General features: G+C 35.1%; 1 protein-coding gene and 1 long non-coding RNA gene across 2 annotated transcripts; one reads left to right on the top strand and one right to left on the bottom strand.

The window, feature by feature from the left end:
- Positions 1-396: 396 nt before the first annotated feature.
- On the top strand, positions 397-6345 carry LOC134238858 (receptor-type tyrosine-protein phosphatase kappa-like). The gene is made up of 11 exons (XM_062720962.1): positions 397-560; positions 1262-1358; positions 1691-1964; positions 2083-2170; positions 2928-3004; positions 3393-3429; positions 3572-3672; positions 3871-3999; positions 5422-5570; positions 6091-6226; positions 6325-6345. Exons 1-11 carry the CDS (start codon positions 503-505, stop codon positions 6343-6345), a joined length of 1167 nt encoding a protein of 388 aa, XP_062576946.1. The 5' UTR covers positions 397-502.
- A 15511-nt stretch (positions 6346-21856) lies between these two features.
- LOC134238886 (uncharacterized) lies at positions 21857-23517 on the bottom strand. The gene is made up of 3 exons (XR_009986113.1): positions 23467-23517; positions 23078-23278; positions 21857-22042 (listed from the first exon to the last, which is right to left on the bottom strand). It is a non-coding gene; the product is annotated as an uncharacterized LOC134238886 (long non-coding RNA).
- Between the last annotated feature and the right edge of the window lie 532 nt (positions 23518-24049).

Raw genomic sequence — 24049 nt, 5'->3', positions numbered from 1 at the left:
AACCACAATATGAAAGCGAGGGTACGGGGAGTGGGGGCTAAAGATAAAATTGGTCCATTTCAGTTAACTATTTATATGTCCACATCAGATGTGTAACAGAGGTAACATGATATCTTTATGATTTCTTTATGATGTAAAATGTGCTTTAGTTTTGTTCTTGTCTCTGATCGTTGTCTACCTGATCCCACCTCTGATGTTTCGGAGGTCCGTGATTGCTCTGCTCCAATTGCATTACCTAAAAGACTTTTTAGCTTGAATACTGTTTGTTATATATATATATATATATATATACATTTCATATATATTCGACTATTAAGTCTACTACATAGTGCACTACTTTGTAATTTTACATATTGAAGTATTCGTACTCACAAATACTTTATCTAGCGCCAGAATCAATGTATGACTTCCGCATTGATGGATTGTATCATTAAAAGGAAACAATAACAACGATGTGTAATGGCTACGCATTTTGAACGTTGATACAAAGAAAAAGATTATAATGGCAACGAGTATTTCCACTGATTCTCTCGAAAGCACAACGGTATCACTGTGTGGAGGTAAGAAGACTTTATGTACCTTGTCTGTTACTTTTTTATGTAAAGATATAGTCATATGCGTCGGGAAAAGGGAGTAAGGGGGTATGGCTTGGCAAAGATAAATGTAAGGAAAGCATAAAAAATTAGAGCTTTGCCCCCTCCCCAAGCATTTTTAATGAGAAATTACTTTAGTACCCCTGAACGATTTTGTGTGAAGAGAATTGGAAACATTGGACATATCATCAGGAGATGTAGACCATATATGACATACATGTATCTAATTATATAAATATATCTTAGTGAACAGTTACATGCATTAAAAGCTACACAATGAGGCAATCTAATTTGCTTACAATGAGGTAAAACTTTGACCAAGTGTATGAAGAAAATAATGGCAAACAACCTATTACAAAAACGACTTTTTATTAAACATTTTCATCTCATTCCTCACTTTTCTTTTTTCTATTGATTTCCTAGGCAAATTATCTGCATTTATAATCTTCATTATTTTTTGGGATAGGCACTTAATGAAAGAATATAGATAAAAAAGCTAAAAGCTGTACTACAGAGAAGTCTCTATGTAAAAAATCGACAGTCATAAACCTATTCAGAGGTCATAAAAGAGATTGAAAGACATGAAGTTACTTTATGATGGAAAGTAAGATCAAAGGAGTCTAGGGTTGTAAATGTTTTCTTATAACATGTCATTGTATTTAATTCAGTAACTGAGCCACCTTCTGAAGATGAGACTACGCTGGTAGTGTTCTTGATCATATCCTCTATTCTAGTTCTTATTTCTGGGGCTCTGCTACTTCACAAGTAAGTACATTGAATACAGTCTCAAATGAGAATCAAATCTAGCATTCAGAAAAGCGCAAATCAGATCTTCACTGTTGAAAATATATTTACAGTATTGGCAAAGTGTCAAAAATTTAATAACATCTCAACTGTAATCTTATCAATTCTTATAAATGGAACTGATATACTTCAGTTTAATTTGAAATTGAAACAACAAAATTGTATCTTATCTTTTCTAATTTCTTATTATTTAAATAGTGCATTGGTAAGAATATTTTCATATTACTTTGACTTTGAATATGATTGTCAAAATGCTTCTTATCATAAGACAACACTTTTCACTTTGCATACAGATTATGGAGTCTAAGAGTGTTAAGGAAAGGCGAGGTAGAAATGGTTGTAACCTACGCTTCTGCAGAGGATGGCTCCATCATCGATCTTCTCCCGGAAAACCTTAGGAATGGAAACGTTATCTATGAAGAAGAAATCGGCGATAATGACGTAGAAGAAGAGGAGAATATAACAGTAGAGTATTCGAACCTCCAATCATTGAGGATTTCTGTGGAGGAATTCATACGGGGCTTTCCAGAAAAGAAATCAGACCATTCCTTGGAAAAGGAGTTTAAAGTAAACGAAAACATAATATTTAAAACAGTGAAAGATTATTTTGAAATATTTTGGCATATGAATACAAAACTTGTTTAAATTGAATTATCTCTTGTTTTCAAATGGACTGCGTTGATAGGATTTGCCTGACGGTTTATTGGAACCCTACTCAGAGGCTCTGAAACTTGTCAACAGAAAGAAAAATAGATATAAAACCATCTACCCTTGTAAGCATTACTTGTAACTTTAGAAATAAGAGATGGAACTCTATTATCAAAGACAAAGCTTGCCTACTAGGGTACAATATCAAATTCAACTTAAGAAGAAAACTGACATATATTTCAAGTTTTTATAATGGTTTATTGGCGGTAATGGCCACGGCTGCACTCATAATTATTGCAAGTACAAAACAGACACAGTTCCAAGGTGAACCCTGGGAACAGATGAACACCCAGATATTAAATTAATGATCATGTTCTTTAATGCTTTTGAATAAATTTAATTGAAAAGTCTAGGTGAGCACTACTGGTAAGCTGAATATTCGCTCACTCTAGAGATCAGCAGCCGCGACGGAGGGGTTGGCTCTCATGGTAGGGTTTTACCTGAAAAATACACAAAAACGAAACAGCAAAAGACACTTGGAAAATAAATAAATACAGCCTATAGTTCAAGTACTCTGAAAATTTTTTTTTTATAATTTTAACCTAACACACCATTTTTATGGGAGGGTTGGGTGGGTGAACTTCCACGTGCTGAATGCTAAAAGATAAGCAGGGAGACTGCAGGGTGGGCGTGACGTCACATTTCACGCTTATCCCTGCTGCAGAGCTACAGGTGGATAAAAACCCGAAAAACCCCAAGAGTGACATAAACGCTATTTAGCTTTGATAAACCGATTTAACTTAAATGAGTTAAATCCTATTAAATTTTGATTACAAAAATTTTGCAATGAATAACAAATGTTATTTTCTATATTTGTTGCAGACGATCATAGCAGAGTGGTACTGGACAGAACGGACGACCCAGAGAAATCCGATTATATCAACGCTTCCTACATAGCTGTACGCTTTTTCTGAAAACCACTTTTACATGTTTATAACGGGGAAGAATTAAATTTATTAATAATTTGTTCAATTGACTTTTGAACTATAGAGAAATAATTAATTATTGAAATTGTTATTTCCGACATGTAGAGAAGAGCTTGGTTTTTATTTATATTTTTGAATTTTCGTTTCCGTTGAAATGAAATCAATTCTAATACAAAATAGGACATTTTTAATTATATAAATTGTCAAATTCATGAAGTTCATGAATATTTTCAGTACTATTCATACTCTCATACATGATTACAATTGTCTACTAGGATAGAAATATCTGTATTTAAATTAATATTGCTCTATTAAAACAAAATGAAAATTATTATGAAATAATTAATCTATTATAAACAAGGGATACAAGAAAGAAAAGGCCTACATCGCAGCGCAAGGTAGTTTCTAAACTTAAAAACATTTCAAAAATTACATATCTAAAATATAAATTTGTCTAGCACGGATAGAGTGACATTTCAATCTCATTTTATTGCTATGACGAAGATAAATCAATAACCTACCTGTTTTAAATATTCATAGGCCCCTTTACTATGGAAACTATAGAAGATTTCTGGACGCTCATCTGGCAAACCGATTGTACTAGGATCGTAATGTTAACAAACTTATATGAGGGAGAAAAGGTACTTATGTCATGTGTTCGATTAAATGCTTTTTAAAGGGGAAAAATACAGAGAAAACCATATAATTTGTGTCATGTTTTGCTTAATACTCTTCAGATGCCATTTTATAACTGGCTTTCCATTCACAACTTATATATAATAATAAAGATCTTTTTGGTATGTAGCTTTTCTATTTGTTTTTTGTCTCATAAATTTCAGATGAAGTGTCTGAGGTATTGGACAGAAGACACAGAAACAGAAATAGACATCGGGCCTTATCACATTAAACTCGACACACTGGATGAATATGACCGCTACACTATAAGATATCTTATTGTCTCGAAAGATGTAGGTGACACATCATTTTTTTCCTTTTCAAAAAGTCAAAATCAGTATATTATTTTAGCTACCAATTGCATATTCATAAGTCTACAATGGATGTAAGTTGTTCTTATCACTACCAAAAAGCAAAGGGCACAATTAATTCACACCTCATACATCTTAGACAATTTTTTGACCATCATTAAATTATATCAAACGCCTGCATTTTTATCCAAGATATTTTACTTGAAAAAGACGTTAATGGTAACCTTATAACCAAGCTCTATGATAAACGTAATGACTCTGACTTTTCTATCGTCAACTTCTCTTACTTATGCAGCAATATACCTTCATCACTTGCATACGGAGTTTATATATCTCAGTTGATTCGATACGCAAGAGCATGCTCTACGTATGAACAATTTCTAAAACGAGGTAAATTATTAACAAACAAGTTGATGAAACAAAATTTCAGCTGTCTCGTTTAAAGTCATCATTTCGTAAGTTCTATGGTCGATACAATGACCTTGTCAGCAAGTACAATTTATCACTGAGTCAAATACTGACTGATGTTTTTCATACTAATTGTTAGTCCATTATTTATACACTGAATTGATGACAGATTTTCCCGTTATTTTCCGATCATGGCAAGGAACACACGGCAGGTATGGCCAGTCGGCAGGGGATGCTCACTCCTCTATAGCACCTGATACCACTTCTAATGTTTTGGAGGTCCGTGTTTGCTCTGCTCTTGTTTTGTATTGTTGTGTGGACTTTTGATCTTGAATACTGTTCGTTATGTGTATATATTTCCATTTGCAAATGCTTTCCTTATATAACACTACTGAAAGCAATGCATATCTATAACCGTATAAATACAGATTCCTCGATCGTCATAAATGTTCGACGTAATTTCTCATTGACGTCATTTAGGGTCGATATGCAATCAATGGATTTAAAACATCTATCGGGCTATAAATACAGGTTGGTACGAGATCAAATTCACCATAAAGCCTTTCGGGCTTTATGGAATTTGATCTCGTGACCAACACGTATTTATAGCCCGATAGATGTTTTAAAATGATACCTTATTTCTTAAATGTTTCATTGATTGATTGTATATTGTTTAACGTCATTCTCGAGAATTTGTCACTCATATGGAGACGCCACCACTTGCCGGTGGAGAGCTGCAAACTTTGTCCTAAACTCGGCACTTAGGGCCATTCATCAGGGAGGGATCTTTTTCGTGCCAGCAATTACTATGACACGGGACCTCGGTTTATACGGTCTCATCCGAAGGACCGGTCTCCATGTCCCACAGTGGGATTCGAACCCGCGACGAAAGGATCAGCTCCTTTCTTCGCGACTCTAGAGCAGACGCTATAACCACTGCGCCACGCGAGCGTGTTTTAAATTTCTTTGCAAATGAAATTTCTTTTTATTACTTAGAATGATGAGGTGAAGCGAGTGACACAGTTCCATTTTACGACATGGTCTGATAACTCCGTTCCAGAGGACTTGGCCTCTCTAATTTGTTTCCGGAACTTGGTGCGAAATGGGCTGACAACATCTGATGGTCCTATTGTCGTCCATTGCAGGTAACAGAAAATTCTTCAATTAGGAAACTTTAATTTAAATATATTAAAAAAATACACAAATATTTGCTCTGTTTAAACAGGAATTCAAATTTATGTATTGTTGAATTAATCTTACAATTCAATTTTGATCAAGATTTTGAAGATTATTTAGTTCTATGAAGAAAATAAATTAGTGTATTCTATAACTGTAATATTTCTAGCTTTCTGATTGGCTGAGATCCAATATTGCAGAAACAATACTAAGTTATGTTCACCTGCACCGAATCTTTTGAATCGACAGAAAAAAATATCTCCAAAATTAGATAAAGAGCTAAATTTACGTATATATTCATTCAAGAAAATATATATCACAATTACCCTACACTTCCAGGTGAACAAAATATTATTTGCAATCTTGAGATCAATGAATATTGTACTTCTCGGGTGGCTTATATATCAATCATCGCATTATCCTCAAAAACGACTCACAATACTTGGATAATATCTTTTATTTATGATAGTATTATACTTTAATTTCCAGCGCCGGGATCGGGCGTACGGGGACCTTTATAGCGCTGGACTACATGTTAGACGAGGGGACAGTGGATAATTACGTCGACGTCAAGTCTTATGTCGCCTCCCTCCGCCAGCAAAGAGCAAAGTGTGTTCAAACATATGTAAGTGTCATTTTAACATCTTGTGATTGTTTTCAAAGAAATTACTTCGCTAATGTCTCCCTTTTGTATAATTATAACTCTGAGGTTAATTTTAAAAGTATGCTGGAGTTCCTGATTGACAACATTTATGCAGTCGTCGGAGACACAAGTATTCCAATAAACCGTTTAAATGCTATGGGCACTTATTGTGCTTCTTTAAAGGGCGATTTTTTTTTCATATTTCTATGAAGCAGAATTTATTAAAAAACACTTGCATTGGCCTTCATCTCGATATTAAGGTCAGGCGATATGTTCCCCCAATATCTGTTTTGTATATCTCCATTAAGTATGAAAAATACACAAAATTTTAATATCTTTATGATTTCTAAAGTGGTTCCTAATTGTGTTTAAAAATTTGAAGCAATGAATATGTGATTTTGGCAAACTAATTTTTTTTCCCTAAAGAATTATATAAGAAATGTCATCCTCTTGAATCTCGCACAAATGCCTGGTAAGGTAATTTTTTTGTGAGTAAAAATGCTAAAGTAGAAATTGTTCAATGGCAAAATCTTGGACAAAATTATATATTATTGAGGAACGTCTCGATTGTCCTTGATATATTGACGAAGTTCATATATCGACCCCATTTTATTATTTCAGTTATTTTGAAATAACAAGACATAACAGAATCTACCATACTTGCTCTCGATTTTCCATGTGTTAGTGGCTATATTCGACAACGGCCAGCTTACAACAACATTTTTTGACAATTGAGATGACTTCAGCTTTTTAACGTCATTTATCTAGTCTATTCCGCCATTACCTGCATATTATGCCTGGCAACTTCTTCACAACTCCGTGTTCTGAGTACACACAATTTTTTTTTAAATAGAGGCGGTCTACTCACAAATACGTTGATTTTAAAGGCATTTCAAAAATTTTGTTCAAATTCAAAGTCCTCGTTTCGTTGATTTAATGGTTTTTATAAGGACCTTTTTAGGAAAGGAAATCTATCACTGGGTAGTATTTTGACTTACTTGTTTCGTACAATTTGCTCACCCTTAAAGGCCTTTGATTGGTACTTAATTTGACCACTAGCAGCGCTAAAGGGATGGGATTACCTCACAAACTTTTCCTCATAAATCATTTATGTAAAAATATATCATAATCACCTTCAACTTTAACTGTTATCATTAATATAATGGTCTCTGTTGAAAATTGTACAAGGCGAAGCGCAAACATGAAAAAGAAGACCTTGACATGTTGTCAGAATGAATAAAGAGTATCAGATGCATGTTTGTGTTCTCCAGTGTAATTTAACTAATTTTACAAGTTCACTGAAGCTAGTTATTTGCACACATTTCTAAATTTATGTATTTATTATTTATTTAATTGAATATTTTTCCGAAAAAATAACAAAACATGTTTTTTGGATGATAAAGGCCACAGCTTTAATAATTGTTTCAATGACAAATGTCAGACAAGAATTTAACAATCATTGGGTGCCACACACCTAAATCGGTAACGGGCGTTATGGCACCTCGCCTTCTAGGGTAATCCATAGCAAGGCGTAACAATATGTATAAATCGACTCCTAGGGTACCCCTTAGCGAGTCAGCTGGGATATGTAATTGCCTCCTAGGGGATTCCTTAGCGAGGCACCTGTTATACCGAACAGGTAAGCCCACTATACAGAGTAGGGCAAAAATAACCACCGTTATACCGAACGGGGTACGAGGTTACTGTTATACCAAACAGATCCCTCACACAAGCTTCTAGTGCACTCCATAGCAAGCTTGTATTGGCTCCTAGGGTAGCCTTAGCGAGCCACCACATGCTCTACAAATCACGTAAAATAGATAATCATACATAACAATAATTAATATAATGATGACAAATGTCTCTGCTTGTCTGACATATCCGTAAAGCTGCGACAGCAACATATCGTCAGTCCTCAGTCCCATTGCCTGTAGATCACAATCTTGCGCAGATTAACATGACACAGCCATAGTTAATTGTAACCTGAAAAATACAATTAAACAGCAGAAACAACAGCATCTCAAATTCTTAACATGTTTAAGGTAGCAATCTATCAACAACTAAGATTTAATTTCTCATTAAGTGGGAGTGGTGGGTGGGAAACAATTATCAAAAGTGCAGAAACGCTGGGAAAGCTATCGAGCGAGAGGAGAAAAACGCCACGTGCGCCCCTCTTTTATACTCGCGGCAATCGGGGAAAGTGTCAAAAGACCTACCCCCTGTGTTTTTCGGAAATCAATTAAATGCGTTTAATTAGCGATTGCTTTAAACGACCTTAATTGAATATTTTTCCGAAAAAATAACAAAACATGTTTTTTGGATGATAAAGGCCACAGCTTTAATAATTGTTTCAATGACAAATGTCAGACAAGCATTTAACAATCATTGGGTGCCACACACCTAAATCGGTAACGGGCGTTATGGCACCTCGCCTTCTAGGGTAATCCATAGCAAGGCGTAACAATACCGGGTATATATAAATCGACTCCTAGGGTACCCCTTAGCGAGTCAGCTGGGATATAAATGCCTCCTCGGGGATTCCTTAGCGAGGCACCTGTTATACCGAACAGGTAAGCCCACTATACCGAGTAGGGCAAAAATAACCACCCGTTATACCGAACAGGTAAGCCCACTATACAGAGTAGGGCAAAAATAACCACCGTTATACCGAACGGGGTACGAGGTTACTGTTATACCAAACAGATCCCTCACACAAGCTTCTCGTGCACTCCATAGCAAGCTCCCTCTGGCTTGTAGGGGTAGCCTAGCGAGCCACCACATGCTCTACAAATCACGTAAAATAGATAATCATACATAACAATAATTAATATAATGATGACAAATGTCTCTGCTTGTCTGACATATCCGCCACTCAGAGATGTCTATACATCTCTGCCACCCAACAAATAAAATTTAAGATGAGATAAACTTTCTATAGCTGATTCTAAAAAGTGTTTGTTGTAAGTCAGACATATGGACTCCGTCAGCACGGTGAAGCCCCTCCTCCGAAAACTCAATATCAGGGTGATTAATAACTCTGCCGTTTACTGATGCGACTGCCCTATGAGCAGCTCTATCAACTCTTTTTCGCTTCCGTTCGACGGAACATATGTCACGACCCCCTATCCCTTTTCAGCGCGGGAGTATATCAGACCATATCATTTTGCAACTTGGTAATCTGTTTGTCATTAAACATATGTCGTGCTCTATTCTGGTACATAATACCTCGCTCTTAATTGATGTGATATCATTCCCCCCTAGGTGTATAATTAAATATGCGGGAGGACTTTTGCTCGATAGAGTCAATGAGCTCCCCCCCCAATTCCATGCCCCTTTTGCCAATCCAGGTTACCTGAACGCCTAATTTTTACAAGCGTAAGTTAGTAGTCAGATTTGTAGCCGCCTATCTACATGCCTAGTAAACAATTGAAGATCCCACAATCCATACAAGGTGCTCTAAGGAAGCAATAAATAATATGGTAAATACAACTCATCCACAAAGCTTTTATCATATCTATTCTGATATACTTTAGGAATGCGCTTGATTTCCAGCGTCCCAATAATTGGATTTTGTCATGTGATACCGCTTTTAAGGCAGGACACGCTGCACCTCCAATTCTAAAAGAATGTGATTTGTAAGCAGAAATTGGGTGATTAATTTTCGAAAGGGTTTTTCTCAAGACTGCGTTAAACTGATATCTAGTTAGCGGGGATTTATTGCTGTGCACGAATAATGAACTCTCAACACGTGGTCTCACTGCAAAAAATTTCTTCAAGTTATTAAATGGGCAAATGTTTCTTTGATGAATAGATGGTAATAAAATATTGATACCTTTTCCTGTTTGATCAGTTTTAGAATCGTACAGAAATAGAGGCGCAAGTAACGCTCATTGACGTACAAAATTTTATATCCTTAATAGTTAAGGGTACATGGGCACAATTCTCCCAGGTATAAGCTAATTCCCCTACCCTAAATAGGGCTTGGTGTAAAATGCGGAGGATGGAGTCTCCGCAAAACTCCAAAATGGAGGGTCAGAGAGTGCAAGGGGTGGAGCCTCTTGTGTTAGAAGATGCAGGAGGTGGAGCATAGTGTTGTCGTAAATTTAGCACGTGCTTATTAGATCTGTCATCTCATTTTCTGATACTCCGTGAGAATGTTTAGAGTGTTACAATACCCAAACAATTAAAAAAAAATAATTTCATTGAAGTTGAGTGAATGAAACTCAGTTATATCTCGATCCAACCTGATTTTGTGATGACCATTTGACAGTATCTGATGACATTTGTTTATAAAGTCCATAAAATACTATGTGAGAAACAAAGAAACAGGCAACAGTAATAAAAAAAAATAATGAACACCACATTTCAACGAGGGGAACAGCTTTGCTGATTATTTAATTTTTAACGATAACAGAGACTGACTGAAACAGAATAGCATCAAAATTATTATCTTTTGGTGATATTATATACAGATATATATAAATAGACTGATATGTATATAAAGGTGTCAAGGAATATCAGCCTCATTACAAAACACCTATTACCATCTGAAATCTGATTGCTGTCGAAGACACTGTCCAATGTTTGAAATGTGCCGTGATGTCATTATTCACTCAGAAATATTATCCCAATTATCTACTGCAAAATTTTAAAAATAATTAAATAATAGATTCAGTAAATGAACTGATTGTTTTATTGGAGAACTCTGGCCATTAACCTTTTTATTTTATTTTATTTTTTTGCTAAAAAAGAATGAGATAAAGAAAGAACAAAATGAGAATCGAAATGACGTATAGATATGAGAAACAAATGAGGGGCATGCAGCCCGTACTTTTGATTTAAATTTTGTTATGCAGTATAACAGATGCTAAGTGGAATGGAAACTGTCTGATTAACACTACACAGTAACCCATGAGGTCTTGACAGATTTTATTAGTATAGGCATCAAATATCTGAAGGGCAAAAAGATAAAATTGCTAAGAACTAGATCACCTAAACTTCTAGGGAAAGCTAAAAAAAATATCTATTAGTCCCCTCATTTGTTGTTGATATAACTGAAAGTCATGTTATCTTTTTTGTTTTTGGCTAAATTTCATTTTCAGTTGTCATTTAATTGTTTCTTCTTTTTGTGATTTACACATACAGAAGCTTTTGCAGGCTCTACAGCAATGTGAAATATACTTTTTAATTGATGATAATTTGCAGAGAATGTGATCTGCATGACATAATTATCTGCAATAAATCTGAGGACATCCGGTATCTAGACTCAGTAATTAATTCTGACAGGCACTTTTTATCACCGATGGAGAGCTACAAGCAACCCAGTTGTATCCAGCTTCTAAAATGATTGAAAGATAAAACGGGAAAATGTATAAAAATTGACACAAGAGGCTCCACCCCTTGCACTCTCTGACCCTCCATTTTGGAGTTTTGTGGAGACTCCATCCTCCGCATTTTACACCAAGCCCCCTAAATAGGCCGTAAAAGGCGAAGGTAAAAACTGATCTAAACAAGAATGTTTCATATTCCGAATAACACACTTGATTTAGAACGCCACAGATTTTAGCGAGAAGCTCCTCCGAAATAGGTGCTCTTTTGTCTTTTGTTCTATTTAATCTTCGCAACCCTTCTAAAGATTTCCTAACTATGAATAAATCTGCCGGATCGGTCCATTGTCTCAGTTTATGTACAAAGCTAATACCCGAAATATAGGATGAAACTGTTGAAGCTGCTGAGCCCTTGCTTGAATAATATGCTATATATAACAGAATATGGTTTGAAGGGACTGGTCATTTATCAGGTAGTTTTGTCAATATTCTGAAATCTTTAAAATTCTTTAAGGCTTGTAAGTATACAGCCCTGGTGTTTGCTGAAATGCTTGCATCTAACAATCGAGTGATTTCGTCTTGAAAATAAACCAAAGTGCCCCTGAAAATGGTGTCGGCTGACTGTCTGCGTCCGGAGACAACTTGTGAAATCGCTGACATTGTAAACGTGACAAACTGTCCGTCAATAAGTTCTGAACGCCCAAGACGTGCTGCGCTTTAAATGAAATGTTCAACTGCAAGCGTTTTAAAACGATTTTGCGCAACATGATGATTACTAATTCTGATTTTGATGTCATCGAATTTACAATATGTACCACTGATTGATTATCGGATCTAACAAAACTTTTTTGTTGCGCAGCTTTTCTCCCCATAAAAAATACTGAAACAAGCAAGGGAAAAAAAATCCAACACAGTGATATCCTTAGTATAGCCCTTATTGAACCAAAACCTGGGCCGTACACGGTAGATTCAGATGCACCGCTAAAATAAATTCACAAACCATTTCCTCGACGCGCCGAGCTATCTGTAAAAAAAATTCTAAATCTATGTTAGTTACTCAAAACATTTCTTGGAATACCACAAAGCCGTTAAATTTGTCAAAAAATTCCAGCCATACAAGTAAAACCGCTTTTATCTCTTTTGTTACTCTTAAATGATGATAGGGTTGATAGAAACCATGCGTTGCATTCGACAGCCGCCTGCAGAAAGTGCGACCTGGAGGAATTGCTCTGCAGGCAAAATTTAGATATCCTATAAGAGATTGCATGGTTTTCAAGTTGGTTTTCGATTTCTTCAATATGCCTTCAATAATCGTAAAATCGTTGACGGAGTTATTGGTAGGGTATGAGAGGTGATGAATTACCCTGAATTCCCCCTCCGCTTTCTTGGGCACTACTCCCAGTGGCGAAACTCGCAAATTTGACATAGGTCGTGATTTAAATGGGCCAGCCATCCTTCCTTTATCAATTTCTTTTTTGATATTGACTCTAGCGACATCTGCATGTTTATAAAAAAGAGGTCAAATTAGGGGCTTCTGTTTTTTCTCGAGGACCCCAGTAATACAATCGAAAACCAAATTGAACACCATTTATAAGTTCTTTTGCTACTTCCAAATTCGAATAATTTGTAAGAGAATTTTTTAAAACTGCAGTGTTTATAGAGGAATTTGTTAATTTAAACGTTTTGACCTTTATTGGTTGCAGCGGTGCTGTTTGAGGCTTTTGAGGTACGAAAAGTATCATTTTTTGCATAACTTGATTTTGGGTGCTTTTCTTTACAAAGAGAACCTAAATGCGCATACTTGCAATTGGCTGTAATGCAAGGGCCCTGGCTGTAATGCAGCAGCCTCTATTGTAACTGAAGCAGACAAAAGTTTGGTTTGGTGCATGCGGTGCAGCGAGGCTAAGTTCCGTCCTGGGTGGGACAGCGATCAAGCGTAGCCATAAATTTAATTTTGACCAATTTCGGTAAGAGATTGCTTGACGAACTCTAAACTGCTCGTCGTAATTTCTCCATCCCATGCCCGGAAATTTCCTCGCTGCATCGCGATTGACAAACATATATTAAACCAATTCAGCTGCCCTCACTGGGTGCCTTTGAATATATATGTGCATAAATAACAGAAAAACATCAGTCCATCTATCGATGGTTGTTATCTTGATTCAAAACTTTGGGCTTAGCCTCGAGTTCCCCCTATCATTTTAGACAAAATTACTACCCGCAGTGAACAGCTGCAGTTCAGCGCTTCACTTTGTAAGCAGGGCTAAGTATATATAGTTCCCCGCCCAAATTTTTTTGTTTTAAAGCGGTTGGAACATGATTGGAACATGGGCACCTATAATTATCGTCCCCAGCGCAAACCTCCATGTTTGGCATCGCCCCGAAATTAACTGCCGGTGACAGGGCAACTTCCGAAGTAGAAAAAACTAATTGCCTACCCTTATAGTTAGTAGTGAGCGGCACATGCTCCTCTGCCATTCCCGTGGAGGCATGAATATCCTCCCAGGTCTGGGTACTTGTACCAATCGCAACCCGCTCGATCTCAGGGTCTGCCCTGGTGTCAGCGTGGTGGACAGCGGTTAGGTTTCGTCTCCCCCCTCTGCCCTGCTGCTGCCTGGCTCCCTTGGTCCGCCTGCTTGCCTTGGTGGACTTAGCACTGGCTTGGGACTTTCTGGCTCTAATGGATGGCATGATTTTCGATTTTTGCTGAACCGTTCTCGGAGGCTTAAGTACTTCAAAACAATTATCAAAAGTGCAGAAACGCTGGGAAAGCTATCGAGCGAGAGGAGAAAAACGCCACGTGCGCCCCTCTTTTACTCGCGGCAATCGGGGAAAGTGTCAAAAGACCTACCCCCTGTGTTTTTCGGAAATCAATTAAATGCGTTTAATTAGCGATTGCTTTAAACGACCTTATTTTACCAGATTTATATACCACTTTTTTCATAGACATGTTCAAGAGTGCTTTACAACAAACAAGATATAGCAATAAAATACAGTGATAAAATTAAAAACAATAACTCTAACTAAGACTAACATAGACAAATATATATATTCAAAATTACCAGTCATAAAAATCTAATAAGACTATAGGAATTAATTAAGCACAGATATAACTTAAAATAAGATTAGGACTACTTAATACAAGTTTAGATGAGTTTGTAATAAAAAATTTATATTCCTTTAAAATAGAAAATTATAAGAACGATTAAAAAATTAGGTTATAAAGTTTACATGAAAAAAAAACATAACAGAAAGTTAAAACTTAAAGAATATCACATTTTAGCATCACTTTCTACTCAATATATCCAATGTCTTATGATTGTTAATACCTCCAGTTACTCAACATAATAGGAGCGGAAAAGATGTGTTTTGAAAGCGTTAAGTGTCTGGGCGTTTCTAACTGACTCTGGCAGTGCGTTCCATAACCTTGGTGCAGCATGGCTAAAACTACGGTTTCCAAATGTCACAGTTCTGGTACGTGGTACTACAAGTGTTAAAGAACTGCTAGAACGAAGGTCTCTAGCTGGTCGGTACACACACAATAAGTCTATAATGTGCTGTGGGCACTGTCCATGGAGAGCCTTGTAAGTGTACAGTAGGACCTTGTAATCGATCCGTTGACATATTGGTAGCCAATGAAGTTCATTGAGCACTGGTGTTATATGGTCATGACGAGGAGTTTTTGTGATGATTCTGGCAGCTGTGTTCTGAGCTCGTTGTAGTTTATTCACTGTCAATTTTGGAATACCGAAGAGCAGCGAATTACAATAGTCAAGCTTTGATGTTACTAGACAATTAACTAATGTTTTTGTGGCATCGGTTGTAAGGTATTTCCGTATGCGTCCGATGTTTCTCAGCTGGTGGTAGGCAGATCTACAAACAGTGTTGACGTGTTTCTCCATGCCCATTTGTGGTGTGAAGTGAGCACCAAGATTTCTGATGCAGTCATTTGATGCTAAAATAGATGTCTTACCAACCGTTATAGTCATATTTTCGACATGTTTGAGATTATTTTTGGAAGAAAACAACATCACTTCTGTTTTCTCAGCGTTCAGTTTTAGCATGTTTCCATTCATCCACATAATGATTTCCGTTAGACAGGACTCTACGCGGTTTATTGCTTCAGATGTTTTAACACAATGTCTATGGGTTTAAACGAAATGTACAGTTGTGAATCATCAGCATAAAAGTGATGCATTAGACCATGTTTACCACAAATAGCACCTACTGGCTTGGTATACATTGTAAAGTATTTCGGCCCCAATACGGATCCCTGTGGAACACCAAAATTCATAGTAACTGGATCAGATAGCTCTCCTTCAACACAAACAGTTTGTTGTCTACCATTAAGGTGTGCTGAAATCCAGGAAAGGGCGTTATCTTTGATTCCGTATAGGTTTTCCAAACGGCTCAGTAGTGTGGTATGATCTATCGTATCAAATGCTGCTGATAGGTCAAGCAACACAAGAACAGTGACACAGTTATTGTCTATTGACTGAAGGATATCGTTAGTACCTTTAATTGAAGGATATGTAGACCATATCACATCCATATTAAAGTAACGCAAACATGTTTAACATCTCGCATTAAGCAATTGAGGGGCAAAATAAAAACCAACTATCCTTCTGAGTTCAGTAACTCGGAAGTGAAAAAAATAATTAAATAGATATCACTTTCATATGTCATTGTCCTTGCAGACAAAGCAGGTAACAACATTGTCTCTGTTTGTAAGGCTGAATATTTTTTAAGTGTATTTTAGAGGAAATGGTACTTAAGCTACTAATTGTATACTCACTAGTAAATTCTTCAATTTTTTAAAGATAAACTAATTTCTGGTTTTATACTAGGCACAGTGCTCAGTTGAGCGATATGGCTCATGGGCCTCTTGTTTTTTTTTTTTTTTGGTTTTTTTTTTTTTTTTTTGGTTTTTTTTTTTTTTGTTGTTGGGATATTTAGATATTTGTTACACTTTAAAAAAGTAAAATAACCAGTTAGACTGCGCAAATTCAGTTTCATTGCAAAAATAAAATATACATATTTTTAAAGTTTTATTTCTTAAGTGCAATATGTGACCTTTTTTGACATCTTGTTTAGGAAAATTTTCGGTCGCTATGGTAATGAAAAAATTTTCAATATTATTAGTTAACACAAAAAAAATATTGTGTATTCTATGCTTTTAAAATTTGATTGGTATTTAATGATTACAATTGAAAAAAATTAGATTGACTCTCGAATTTGGCTTACTTGTGCTTATATTATGCAGACTTTGTCCAAAACGTATTAACCTCAGCCTACAGCCTCGGTCAATCAATACCTCACCAGGTCTGCATCGTCAAAAGTACAGGGGTATTCCTCATCAAAATTATATATATCTTTTTTATAACCAGATTGCTATATCATTTAAACTTGTAGAAATAAGACTGCACAGTTTTGTTGCAGATATTGGTAATGATACAAAAATTTCAGGAACTGGCAAAATTTTGACGGCTCAAGAGTCTCAGTGACTTGGTGAAAAGTAGGTCAATGATTAACTATTTGAGAGTAATAAAAAAAATAAATACTACAGACATAAATAAAGTAATTTCAATAAGTGTATTGTAGAATGTTTTTTTTTGCCTAATTAACATCCAAAAAGACACAGCTTTATGTTGAGAAATTGATATATACTGATTCTATTTAAAGGTATTTGTTGCTATGTAGAAAACTTCTGTTGCTATGGATATACTAACTTAAAATAATTTTAAAACCTGGTTTGACAATGCTAATCCCGAGAAATAGGAATAAGAATCAAATGATCTTTTAAAAACATCGATAATTATGTACTAAAAAACTTACAATGCTTCTTTGCTAAGGAAAATTTACTGTTGCCATGGAGATAGCTTATTGTAAAATAGTCATAGGTACACAAGGAAGACTATTTTATATTTTATTTTTTTTAATTGATTTTGGTACTCAATGATTACAATTTATGTGATTTTTCTACCAATGCCTTAGACTTTCACCATTTTTAATTTATCAAGCCATCCATTTTTGTTGCTTAGCAACAGGTAGTAAATTTCGAATTTACAAAACTTTTTATTTTAAATTCTAAGAAAGCCTTTCTTGTAGTTTTACAGGAAATAGATTAAACATTTGTACTAAGGTAGTGAAACGAATAATATTGACTTGATTTTTGCTAAAAATCAAGCAAAATGCTGAATCAGCAAAAATGGGAAACATGTATCTTAAGCTGTATCTATATTAAATATATTAAAGAATGTAATTTCTTTTTATTACGTTGTCATAGCACTTCATGAGTGTATCTTTCTTGTGAAACTAAGGAAGAAAAGAATCACTTTTTAAATTTTTTTGTACAAAGGCTTCAAAATGGGTGAAATTTCGTAAATATATAAAGAAAAATTGGCCTGTTGCTAAGGAAATTTCTTTGTCCAGGTTTCCATAGTAACAATGACCCAAATTATTTTTCCTTCCGCATACATGGCTTATACCCCGAGAAAAATCTGTGAGTGAAAAATCATTAATTTCTGAGAACCTCATGTATTACCTCCTGCCTGATTCTTACGTGGACCTGTACTTAAGACTTGTTTTCTAATACATTCTTGGTGCCCACGACATGCGATAGCCAGTTCACATTATGACGTCATATTATGACGTCATCGACCTCTACGATACAAGTTTATAAAAACATCAACAAAATGGATTCGGCGCAAGTTATTGACAAAATAGTTGCTGAAACAGGAATATCTTTTAAAGTATTCATTTTGTAAGTTTTATGGTCGATACAATGACGTTGTCAGCAAATACAATTTATCATTGAGTCAAATGACGTTTTTTATACTTATTGTGACGCGATTATATACACACTGAATTTTTCCATTATTTCCCGATCATGACAATGAGCACACGGCGGGTGTGACCGAACGGCGTCTTCATGGCACATGATTCCACCTCTGATATTAATGCAGACTTACAAAGTTCGTCCTACAACCAGACGTACAATCAACTTTCAAACAGAGGAAGGTTGCTAATTACAAGTTGATGTTCTAGATCTTTTTTAAAACACCTATAAAACCAAATTTGAGAAAAATTCCTTCGTCTTTAAATTGGGTAAATTCCTTCGTCTTTATAAGTCGCCCGCGTGGCGCTGAGGATAGAGCGTCTGGTCTAGAGACGCCAAGTAAGGACTTGATCTTTACGTCGTGGGTTCAAATCCCACCGTGAGACCGGTCTTTCGGAAGAGACCGTATAAACCGAGGTCCCATGTCGCATTAGGTGCTGAAACCAAAAAGATCCCTCCCTGCTCAATGGCTCTGAGTGCCGAGTATAGAACAAAACTTAATATTTCAGCTCTACATTGGCATGTGGTGGCGTCTCCATATGAGTGAAAAATTCTTGAAAGGGACGTTAAATAATACACTGAACCAAACTTCTAAGTGTTCACTTAACAATTTTAAGTTTTAAAGAACAAATACATGGAATAAATAATTCCTTTTATTTGTGGTTAATGATACATATTTCAGTTCGATGTTGCGTAAATTTCATGTAGGCGGACATAATTTTAAGCAAAGTGTCAAGGACATGACGTACCCTCAAAATGAAAATTTACATGAATTAATCTCTATGAAGTAAGACCAGCACTGGCTCCAATTACTACAAGACATCCTTTTCTCATAGATACCATGTACCCGTGAATAGGAGATTGACTCATCGGTTGTAATATCTACTGCTTGGATCTTTCTTAACCGTTGAAAATGTGTGGGAGGTGAGGGGGCTTTGACATTCATTATAAATATCCCAAATGTGCTCAATGGGATTCAGATACGGGGATTTAGCAATACATCATCACACAGATGTCTTTTGGTCAATATCCTAGGACATTTAGCTTGTATTTGCACCGATTTAAGGATGATTCAGACTTTTTGGTGATATTAGACTGCCATGAGCACCAATTACTTATAATTTTCTTACCGTTGAAGTTGTTAGTTTTAATGTTTCTAAAATTGTTTCTGGACAATGTAAAATCTTTTAATTAGTTTTTGACTCGAAACCTTTGTCTCAGACAAAGATCCAGTTTATTTCAAATCTTTGATAGATGGCGATTAAAATGACGTACAAACTCTAGAAACATGTGTTTAAGTGTGTTTTTATACTGGTTGTTAATTTTTAAAAGTAATATCAAGGACAAATAAACACTAAAATAAGACTGAGTAAAATGTGGTGCAAGGATGAAACAAATATCAACGTTCCAACGGATCTCCTACCTTTCTAAATGGTTATTATGCCAATGTTTTGTGTTTTTTAGCTAAACTAGTTTTTTGAAAATTGATAATGGTCTCAAAAAGATGCTTATCAGACAAAACACGTGCAGCAAAAAACAGATTTACTGCTTTTAAGCTTTATCACGGTACATTGGTTTTTATCGTTGATCACTTATTTTCTTTCGACAATTGTTGAGAATATTGATTGGTTATAATAATTTCAAAATATTATACCATTCAATCATGTAGTTTTTAAATAAATCGTTTATTAGAGTGAACACTTAGAGGTTTTGTTAAGTATATACAATCATTCGTCTTTATAATGAATTTATGACCATGACCTTTTACCCTCAAAATCAGTATGGATCTTGCTTAGGCCAAACGAATTTGTGTAAAATTCCATTGTAAAAATTTAAGCTCACAAATTTCTCGAGAAATGGCACGAATACAAAAGTGTTACACACGGACAGCTTAACGAACCGAACGAAATTAATTTCCCCCACTTTCAGTGAAAGCGTCAAAAAGCGTAAGAAAGCAATTTTCTTAGTGATACATTGTATTTGCTGACAAGGTCATTGTATCGACCAAAGAACTTTCAAAATGACGACTTCAATATGAAACATAATGGAGATAACGAACAGTATTCAAGATCAAAAGTCCATACAACAATACAAAATAAGAGCAGAGCAAACACGGACCTCCAAAACATCAGAGGTGGGATCAGATGCCATTGAGGAGTGAGCATCCCCTGCCGACTGGTCACGCCTGTCGTGTGCTCTTTGTCATCCGTCGTCACTTCAGTGTATAAATAATATAATGGACTAACAATTAGTTTTTAACTAAAATGATTCACAAATATTATTTAAAGTAAATATATTTGACGTTTTGAATGATAATAAAAATTTATGTTAGAAAAATATTTTTATAGACATTTGCTCACTATTCACACAACCCATATGTTTAGAATTTTATAAATATGAAAAATATTATGCAAAAATATATGTTCAAAACAATAATCTTAGAAAAGAAGTGTTGCCATTTATATAAATATATCAAAGATGATATTCACATTATAAAGGAAACAATAACTCTATACACTGCATTCTGGTAGTTCACGATTTCTATCAGCTTGTGTCCTCGAGTTCTTCCATTTTCTGACATATGGCTGTCTTTCAAAAATGAATACAAAAATATTATTAGTATTGCTTTCTCTTTGTCATGAATTCATCAATTCTTTATTATTTATCTAAAATGCTGATTGCTATATTATATTGAGAAAATTTTCATATGTGACAGTTATATAAGATACACGTAGCATTGCATGTGAGGGTGTGTGTGTGTGTGTGTGTGTGAGGGAGGGTGTGTGAGGGTGTGTGTGTGTGTGTGAAAAGACAATTTACTGATTGCTTTACTTGTACATGACGTGTATTTTTAACAATTTTTAGTAATTTATATTCACTTCCATGTAAGAAAATAACCCAGATCTATTGATGGAAAGCACAACGACGTATCCTAACGGATGAATAAGAAATGAAGACAAAATGTTTTACTCCTTTTTCTCTCAAAGACAAATGATAATAAATGAGATTGACATAAGAAATAATATTTTAAAATATTGATTTATATTTTTCAATGCAATTTTTTTTTAAACAAAGGATTAAATACCTTTCTTTCTTATTACAGTGAATCCTCATACAGGCCTTACAACAAAACCTACCAAGAAACAATATTAAGTTTTATAACGTGTTTGAAACGGAGACAAGATTCATATTCAATTCTTATTTCTCAAATCATTTTTTTTATCAATTTACCTGTAAAGAAAGAAAGGGGTTATCAACAGTATAACAAATCCACTTGTAAACAGCACCAAGAAAACTATGCTTCTTACATTCTTTCTCACTTGTGTCTGAACTGTAGAAAGGTAATTTTTCTCCATAAGAAGAAGAGGGTATAAAATCGGAATGAACAAAATATACATTATACACATAAGAACTTAAACACAACTCATGGTATTTTACCTGAGCAATTTTCTCCAGAATGGCCGACATTACACTTAAGACATGTGCCATTGTTTATTTCACAGCTTTCGCAATCAACATGACAAACATACTGGCAAAATTGACCATATCTGGACTTTTTACATCGGGTACATTTTTTATTCAAAATGTTACATTCGGTACATGCTGAGGAACAATTTCTACATGTACAATTTTCTGAAACATGAGACAAAAATGAATTTAAATATAAGAGCAAATCCACTTTCTTAAACGTGTCGATTTTATTTCTGTTTGTGTTGAGCTTCTCGAATTAAAACCATATTATATTACATGTCGATTCTTCGATGTATCCTGGTGAGCTTGAGATAAAAGATATCACAGAGTCTGACAAATCTGTTTCATACTTGAATATTTTACTTGAAAAAAACATTAATTATAGTCTAACAACCCAGTTCTATGATAAACGTAATTATTAGTACTTTTACTTTTACTTTACCCTACTTATGCAGCAATATACCCTCATCCCCTGCATGCGGAGTTTATATATCTCATTTGATTCGATACGCAAAAGCATGCTCTACGTATGAACAATTTCTAAAAAGAGGGAAATTATTCACAAACAAGTTGATGAAACAAGAATTTCAACAGTCTCGTTTATAGTAATTGTTTTTAAGTTCTACTGTCGATACAATGACCTTCTTTGCAAGTACAATTTATCATTGAATCAAATGCTGACTGACGTTTTTCATACTTATTGTTAGTCCATTATTTATACACTGAATTGACGACGGATTTTCCCGTTATTTCCCGATCATGACAAGGAGCACACGGCGGGTGTGACAGGTCGGCAGGGGATGCTCACTCCTTCATGGCACCTGATCCCACCTCTGATGTTTTAGAGGTCCGTGTTTACTCTACTCCTATTTTGTATGGTTTTATGGAATTTGATATTGAATACCGTACCGTTATCTCCATATCCTTCATTGGAGATAATAATTATCCCTAGTCTTACAAAGGTTTTGCACGAGAACGGAAATTTATATGAGATTGATAAGGAAATAATAATTCTCTTTTTAAAAAGTTTAACTTGAATTTCTGATATTAAAAACTCATAAAATACAGCTGGACATAGGTTAGGTAGAGGGGATTTTACCAAACTATTCCCTACCTTTCCTGTTCCTAGATTCAAATTAGTGATTGAAATGCTTCTTTTAAAAGCTAATCCAATTTATACTTTACACTGTCATTTACTAGAAAATTGGCATTGCTTTCCATGGAACCCATCTTTACATCTCGAACACTCTCCTGTCAGCTCATCACATGATCCAGGTACACATCCGGAAGAACACTGTTGTTCACACCAGACCCCGTAATGTAATCCATCACAAGATTTACAGCTGCTTGATGGAGTACACTTTGTACAGGGAATACCAAGGTTGTTAGACTCACATACTGCAAGAAATTGCAGAAAACATCACAAAAAATAATTATTAAACAAAGCATATAAAACGTATTTTTCAATTACTTCGATTTTATAAAAAAAAAAAAAAAACAAAAAAAAAAACAGTCATCTTTTCCAAAATGTGTCTCTAATCGAAATTCACATTCTAAATTGAATGATACAGTTAAGATATTCATACCCTTAAGATTAAAGTCACACAGTTTCAAAATTCCAAAACTTGTCTTCTTAACGATAATTACATCTCCGTGTAGGTCAGGTTTACATGCGACAATGATATTTAGTGTGGAAAATTCAAAGGGCAATTGTATATGACCACAGTCTTGTCGAATGGAAGTATCCGAAGCATTTTGAACTTCTATAGTGTATCTACCTAAAGGATTTGAAACCTAACAATAATTATTGATAAATTATAAATAAGAAATTACAATGTAATATGTTCAGATAAATATTTACTTGCCTCCATTTAACCGAAGATAGACACCGGCAATAGTCAGGGACTGGTTAAACTGTATCCTCCAATACTCTCCAATGTCCTTATTTGTCACGGCACAAGTTCTGTTGTCATCATCAATGGGACTGTGAGCTCCATTATAGGCCAAAGGAACACTGCTTTGTGAGACTTTATATCCAACAAAAGAACATACCCCTGAAATTCACGTGCTGTGTCGAATTTATCAATAGATAAATAATTTTTATCTAAAAATTTTACAAGAGGCACTGACTAAAAACCCCACTTTAGGGAGGCGACTGGTTTTCTTTAT

Source organism: Saccostrea cucullata, unplaced genomic scaffold (genome assembly GCF_032062105.1).
Source record: "Saccostrea cucullata isolate Sc308-1 unplaced genomic scaffold, CSIRO_AGI_Scuc_v1 ctg729, whole genome shotgun sequence".
In the NCBI taxonomy this organism is placed as follows: domain Eukaryota; kingdom Metazoa; phylum Mollusca; class Bivalvia; order Ostreida; family Ostreidae; genus Saccostrea; species Saccostrea cuccullata.
The sequence above is the reverse complement of the archived record's forward strand: the minus strand, read 5'-3'. Positions and strand labels throughout refer to the sequence as shown.

Bases quoted from the DNA above. Each gene is read 5' to 3' on its own strand.
- LOC134238858 (XM_062720962.1), top strand. From the start codon at position 503: ATGGCAACGAGTATTTCCACTGATTCTCTCGAAAGCACAACGGTATCA. The intron at 4,000-5,421 runs GTAGGTGACACA...TTTATTACTTAG, and splicing joins ATCTTATTGTCTCGAAAGAT to AATGATGAGGTGAAGCGAGT. The intron at 5,571-6,090 runs GTAACAGAAAAT...TTTAATTTCCAG, and splicing joins CCTATTGTCGTCCATTGCAG to CGCCGGGATCGGGCGTACGG.